Genomic DNA, 7,582 nt, shown 5'->3' on the forward strand with positions numbered 1-7,582 from the left:
CTCCAGTCAACTATTTAAGGGGGCAGACTCTGTGTTGTGTCATAGGCTGTATGATTTACTGTTGTTGGAATAAAATGTACACTTAAATGACAACACATGCAATTTTGTATTGCGCCATGTTGTTTGATGGCCATTTTCTCATTAAATAACAATCTCTCAAACGAGTTCTTTAGTAAAATCAAATCACTAACGTTACCTGTTGAATCTGTCGTATCCTATGACGCTTTCACGTCATGCATTTGGCTGACGAGGAATGACAAATCATTGTTCGGAACCATGTTCACGTAACGTAAATAACGTAAAAACTAATTCCTTTACTAATTCAGTTTATATTGAGTTCTGTGTTTTCAAGTGGATAAATAATTTGGTGTGGCACTGCCCATAGACTGTATAAAACAGGCACAGCCCCACCTGCCCATATACTATAGACAAGCTACTGTTGGTTATTTATGAGTTGTTTTATAATTTTGGCTGCGTGCACACCAACGTTTTTAAACGCGGCTGAAAACGCCTGGAGGACGCCAAATACCAGCTGTTTTTTCAGCCTAGCGCTTTGGTTGCTGTGATACTTGAGCTGTGAGCCGGTTGGTTGTTGTGATATTTGTCCGCCCTTCGTCCACTGTGATTAAATGCCCGTGTGAGAACTTATGCTGCGTTCCAGGCAACCGGTAACCCGTAACTCACGAGTTCAAAACCACGACTCACGACTCTGAACTGGGAGTACATCGATCTAGTACGAGTTCACGGTTGGGAAGTCACGGGTTTGACTGCCGTTCCAGTGCACTTTCACCGGTAGAAGGTTGTAAAAACACGAGTTACAGGCTGCCTGGAACGCATAGGGTTGTGAGTCGTGGTTTTGAAGTCGTAACTCACGGGTTTAAAAGCCTGCCTGGAACGCAGCATAACATTGACGAGCTGAGCTTTTTCAATAAATGGACAGCTGCTGGCTGTTTTGAAAAACGCCATGCTTCCATTGGGAAAAAAACATACGCCCACCACGGGCGTAAAAACTTTTTTGTGCACGCCCCCAGTTTATGTACATTCTATGCTTTGCCCACCCTGTTTTATAAAGGCCCACCCACTTAAACATTTCTGGCTTTGCCACTGGCTTGAACACTATAGACACTTAGACAAAAGTAAAAAAAAAGCTTTTGTAATCAGTCAGACCCTAGTCTCAGCCTCAGCCGTCACTCCCATAAACTGTTGGCTGAATGTCAGAGGCATTTGGAACACTTTTTTGGAAACATTTTAACACATGCCAAATTGGTTTTCTGACAGGATTTCTGGTAGATGTGTGTGTCGCAATCTTTAACAGTTCAACTAGAAACAACACAAAGCCATCCGATCAAAGTAGAAAGCTTTCATATTTACATCGGTAAACAATATGTTTAATCAAGACTGAATAAGCGCTGCATGTTTTAAAGTATGCAAAGCATTTTAACATGTTTGCCATTGTCGTTATAAACTTTGATGGTTGCACACTGGTCTGTTATTGTTGCGACATCTTCAAGACCCCAAATGTGACGCTTCTCAAAGTGAAACGTGATTGGTTGCTTTATGTGTTATTCATATGGCATCTTGGGCAATCCTTGGCTATTCAAATCAGCCATGGTTCCCGGACCTTTCTGAGGAAGTCTACGTGATACTAATCAGAACCCTTCCCCCCTCCCCCACTGTTTCATCTTACACCACCATATTTGCATATTGTTTTACTATTCATTTTTTTTATATTTAAAGAAATGTTTATATCTAAATATTAATATAGATAATTTAGTCACGCTTATACATCTGGATTTTAGCAGTTTGGTGGAAGAGACTGCTAGATGATTACTAGTTTGACAACCAAAACTGAAAATATATGTGAATGTTAATAGCTTTATAAATAATAAGCCCTATTCGGATGGTTATTGTTTCTCATGAGGGTGTATGTTAAAAATAAATGTCCATGGCTCCTCAGTGATAAAACTTTTGAAACTGGTGTTTTGATGGGGATAAATTAACGGTGGATATGTGAGTTTATAATTCTGAAAACCTGGAAATGCGCTTCTTGTGTGGTATCAATCACATGATCATTCACATGACCCGCATACTCGGTTTATATGTATATGGAATATGTACAATTAAATACATTTCAAAATGTTAATTAAAACCTGTTGCAATGATAAGACATTTTAAATGTTTCAAATATATGCTAAATAAATACATTTTGTAGAAAGTAGAGCTTAATTAAATATATTTTTGAGTTTGAAAATATATTTAGTTTTAACCTTCATATATTAGCATACAGTATATTTCAAAATTTATTTCAGGGGCAACAAATAAATTTATATTTTTCAACCCATACGTCTAAATCCATCTTCACCCTGATAATCTCATCATAGTAGCATGTATTACAGCCTGATAAGAAGACATCTCGGCTTGGATGAAGAAACACCACCTCCAGCTGAACCTCACTAAGACAAAGTTACTTGTTTTTCCAGCACAACCTACGCTATAGCACGACCTATCCATTTAACTTGACAACACAAACATTTCTCCTTCCAAAACGGCAAGAAACCTCGATGTAGTCAGCATCGCATACTTTCACACTCCTACACCCCATCAGTAAATGAGCAGCGCTTTGTGTAACCTTCACAAAAGGGCACTACATCACATTCCCGCTCATTTTCTTTCACTTCTCCCTGCTGGTGGAATGAGCTTCCTATTGTAATCCAGTCAGCCACATCTCTTGCAACATCAAAATTAAAAACCAACCTCTTCCAAAAATAGTTGACATAGAAAATGACCGCATTTCTTTCTCTTCTCCCTTTTTAATAAAAAACCTAACGCCTTCTTTTTTCTCTCACAGGTATTGTTTTAAAAAGGGAAAACTTGTATCTTGTTATAAGCAATTTTTGTACTATTTCCTCCTTATGACACAGCGCTTTTTGGACAAAAGCATCTGCTACATGCCTAAATGTAAATGTAAACATATTTCAAAATATATTTCAGGCAAAACGGTAGAATCACGCACATCCTAATTGAATACGCGTGCAGGATCACTCCAATAAACTTAGTTATGTAAAAGAGAGCTTCTTGGTGTGCGGATCTTTCTTTTGTTATTAAAATATATTTCAGCACATATATTTTTTGGCCATTTTTGTATATTTTGAAATATATTTAAAATTATATTTACAATTTTTTTTATTCCATATGGGCATATATTGCCTACTTTTTATCATTTCAGTTATGAATGTGTCAATGTTTAAAATGCACCTAAAGAAAACCTCTTTACCAATGCAGAAAAACGGAACCGCATGACCATACAGTACTTTTCAGTGGTCTAAAAGGATGTGCACAATGATCCCCTTTCATAAAATCAGAGATAAATTAAATTACCATACGACTTTGGTGTTTGTAAAAAAAATTGTAATTTGCCCAGGAATTTTTAAACAGGTGGTTGGAGAAAAACATTTGGATTCGGATAGCAAAAAATTCACTGACTACCCCCGTAAATGTTGAAAATACCTGACGTCCCCATGAGAAATAATTATCAACTGAATAGAGCTTTAGTCTCACCAAATTCCATGGGAAACACTGTGGTGGTAAAGGCAAAAGCAACTGTGATCATGGCAACGAGCACAATGCATAAAGTTTTCCCCTATGATTGATAAAGCATCATCGAAACACCCTTGAATAACTTATATAAAGCAAAAATCTAAAGATTATTTAGAGAAGAGCAAGCTGATGTAATGTAACACTGATTCAGAAGTACTCAATAACAGTAATTTAGTCTTTAAACAGTAAACCAATAAATTGATAATAAGAGAATCATCCTGGTGTAAGTATTCAATGGTCTTTTTTTCCATGTAGTACTACTAAACATTACAGATTACTGTATGCTTTTAAACATGAATTAATGTGGGCTATGATGAATTATCAGACAGCAAGCAATGTATGTTATTTAAAAAGATTTACTATACCAAAACTTTTTGCTAAGATATTTTCTATAGGAGCTCAGATTCAAAAATTAGATAATTATATTAACCGAATGCTCTTGGCACGTAGTGTACGTTCATCAAATACTCTTACTTCAATTTCTTTTAATCCTGGCCCCAGGCTATTCAGAAATATCTATAGGTTTGTTGGCAGAATCTATTAAGAATCTGATAAAAAAGCTAATTTACAAGAAAATATGTTGGGTTTTAGAGGTTTGGTACCTGAGCTCTTCATTTGTTCCTCATACACTGTAAAAAGTGAAAAGTTGTTTTAACTTAAATAATTACTTCCATTGGTAACACGAGTACCTTTTCCATTTGGTTCATTTCCAACTTTTTACTTTTAAGCAAATGGCAGCATGAGCTGAAATGTTCATAATGATGGTGAGAAGACTGTTAATTAATCTGTCTACAGGTTTTGTGAGTGGCAGCGAATGGACAACCTGACATTCACAAACAGTCTTCTGATGGTGGAGGGACTGAAAGTTACACCTCAATCATCTTATCCTGTTTTTATTCTGCTTCTGTTAGCTTATATGTTTGCAATGGGATGTAACATTATACTTATAATTCTCATTTCAACACAGAAGAATCTGCATCACCCTATGCATTTTCTGTTTTGTAATCTACCACTGAATGATATATTAGGTACCACTGTCATGTTGCCACGCTTGTTACAGGATATTTTAAAAGAAGCTTCTGATCGATATATAACCTATGTTGAGTGTGTTGTTCAAGCGTATTTTGGGCACATATTTGCAGCAGCATGCCACTATGTGTTGATAATAATGGCCTTTGACCGATATATAGCTATATGTAATCCTTTACGATATTCATCCATTATGACAAATAAAATGGTGATTACATTATCAGCATCAGCCTGGGGGTTGGCAGTATTTTTAGTGTCTATTATGTTAGGTCTCACAATACGTCTCTCGCACTGTAGATATACAATTGAAAATCCTTTCTGTGACAATGCCTCACTGTTTAAACTGTCCTGTGAAAATGTATCTGTTAATAATGTGTATGGACTCATTTACACTGTTATTTTGTTTACCTTATCACTTGGGTCTGTATTTATAACATATTTTAAAATTGCTACTGTGTGCATTACCAGCAAAAACAAATCGCTCAACAGCAAAGCCATAAAAACCTGCAGCACTCATTTAGCTGTTTATTTAATCATGTTGGTATCTGGAGCCACCGTGATTTTTCTTCATCGTGTTCCTGAATACTCTGACAACAGAAAACTAGCTAGTATAATGTTTCACATTGTACCACCAGGATTAAATCCTTTAGTGTACGGTTTACAAACCAAAGAGATAAGAGAAAAAATAATTAAACTTGTTTGGCGTAGAAACCTAGTCATAGCAAATAAGTGATTATAAAGTTTTAGTAAGGTATTAAAATTATCTGTATAATATATATTATATGTTAGTGGACATTTCATGAAAATTTTTGTCCGCGGAATGAAAATATAAAGTGTGGTTGCTGATGTGATCCAAAATCAGAAATTATATTTAATCTCACATTTCAGTTTCTTCCCAAACATTATCAACAATATTCTTTAAACTCTTCAAAGCACACAATGAACTTTATTATTTTATATTTGTAGACTGTATAGTGCTTTGGCCTAATTTGACTTAATCTGAATTTTAAAACGTTTTTTGTTTTTTGTTTAACACTTTCACATTTAATTGTTCAAAACTATGCACAGTGTAAGGTTTTGATATTTTAAAAAAGCAAAGGCAATATCTTTTTTGAGGTTTAGCTTTTAATATGTGGCAAATGTACATTTTCCTTTAGATTCCAATAAAATTACTATCTGTTCACATATTTATCAACTCATGTATATATCCATAACAAAAGACTGTGTAAATTAATCAGATCACACAAATATACATCATGACCACATCCATGAGCTTAAATCTTTTTTCTCACAGCAAAGTACTGCTGTCAATCTCTCCTAAACTGTGCCAACATGGTATATTTAATCTTATGAATAGCTTATGGGCCCATTTCAATAAAGAGGTTCAACCGACTCTGTTTTAAATCTTGAATTCTGAGTTGATTTACCCTGAAATAGGAAACTCTGAGCTTTCTGTTTCACAAAAGGTTTTTAAGGTAAAAATAAATTTCTCAGATTATAAAAAATGTATAAAAGAAATGGCTCTTGCAAGAACTTTTGACTGAATAGTTATTAGAAGAACCAAAATAGGTTCTTCTATGGCATCACTGTAAAAAAAAACTTTCAAGAACCATTAATTTTTTTTTAAAGTGTGGCTCCGATATAAGGATTCACCATGGGAACAGCACGTGAAAGGTCTGGATACTTTACCCTAGTAAAACTGCAGATGCTGCTGCACGTGTACAGCAACTACACAAATATATTATTTAAAATATAATATTTTAAAGGCAAGAGTTGTTGTGAGTCAGTTAATTTTTCATCACTGTTAAAATATCTAAGGTAAGTAAACTGGACTGTAAGGGGATAGTAAGTTATTTAACCTTATATTTATTTTCACGCAAATGCAATTATATGAATAAAAATAACATAACAGCTGCTAAAATGAAATTAGGCATTAGATTTGAGGAAAATAATTTGTAAAAAAACATAAAGGCAACTGTTCAAATGTGAGAATACGGCCACAAAGGCTGCAATTAGTCATCTAGGGATTATTGGAGTATTGATCTAAAATGACTGCAAAGAGAAATGATACGGCTCAAATAGAGTTGTACATTGCTTTGTTCCTTGTCCCCGTCTACTTGACTCCCTCATTGAGTTAGTCATCATTATTTATTAATCCTTCACCTATTTCAATTTCCCTTATTGCCTTTCTAGTGTATCTATAAACTGTGTTCTCTAATAGTCTGTGTCTGGTCTCAATTCAATTGCTATGTGTTAATATCTTCCTATTCTTCCTGTTTGTTGTGCTTTGCAAGTCTCCTCATCTCCCTCATCCATATATAGTCACATAACGTGACAAGACCGGACCTTAAAGATTTAAGTGGTGGACATACAGTATTTAGTGTTTTTTTTGGTTTTCGTTTCAAATTTCGTGTTGTCTAGTATAGTTTTCCCGTCTCCCTCCCTTTTGTGTTGTCTCGTTATGGACCTCCCTGCAGTATGTAGATGAACCGGAGTCAAGCCAGCCATCACCCAGGAACACAGAGCAGGAGCCTCAGCCCACTGCAGACGGAGAGCTTGAGCCTGCAGCAACTTTGTATCTTGCTAACCTCACCTAGGGCCTGACCAGGTGCATCAGGCGGCAACTCTGTGAGTTTCTGTGGGACTCTTGGTGGAGTTCAAGGACTTCAAGGGAAGCCCCGGCCACACTCTCGTCACTGAGGGTAAGCTGTTGCTGGATTCTGATTTATTGGACTGTCTAAATCAGTGATTCTCAACCGGTGGGCCACAGACCATTAGTGGTCCTCGGAGCGCCATCTGGTGGACTGCAGAGGCAGTGGAAGACTACTGACAAAAGATTTTTATAAATCTTGTTAGATTTTTTATATGAATATATCTGACCTGATCCAGCAAAATGAGTCACAGTGACCCAAATTTCAAAATTGAGATTTTGGTATCAATGTAAAGAGGAGATCAT

General features: G+C 35.8%; 1 protein-coding gene across 1 annotated transcript; it reads left to right on the forward strand.

The window, feature by feature from the left end:
- The first annotated feature begins 4,411 nt into the window (after positions 1 to 4,411).
- LOC135776833 (olfactory receptor 7D11-like) lies at positions 4,412 to 7,223 on the forward strand. The gene is made up of 3 exons (XM_065287751.1): positions 4,412 to 4,759; positions 4,889 to 5,323; positions 7,104 to 7,223. Exons 1-3 carry the CDS (start codon positions 4,412 to 4,414, stop codon positions 7,221 to 7,223), a joined length of 903 nt encoding a protein of 300 aa, XP_065143823.1.
- Positions 7,224 to 7,582: the final 359 nt, after the last annotated feature.

This window comes from Paramisgurnus dabryanus, chromosome 18 (genome assembly GCF_030506205.2).
Source record: "Paramisgurnus dabryanus chromosome 18, PD_genome_1.1, whole genome shotgun sequence".
Taxonomy (NCBI): domain Eukaryota; kingdom Metazoa; phylum Chordata; class Actinopteri; order Cypriniformes; family Cobitidae; genus Paramisgurnus; species Paramisgurnus dabryanus.

Excerpts from the sequence above, each read along its gene's own strand:
- LOC135776833 (XM_065287751.1), top strand. The coding sequence starts at position 4,412 with ATGGACAACCTGACATTCACAAACAGTCTTCTGATGGTGGAGGGACTG. Across the intron at positions 4,760-4,888 it reads CAGCATGCCACTATGTGTTG|ATGTTAGGTCTCACAATACG; the intron begins ATAATAATGGCC and ends TTAGTGTCTATT. Across the intron at positions 5,324-7,103 it reads GAGAAAAAATAATTAAACTT|TATGTAGATGAACCGGAGTC; the intron begins GTTTGGCGTAGA and ends ACCTCCCTGCAG.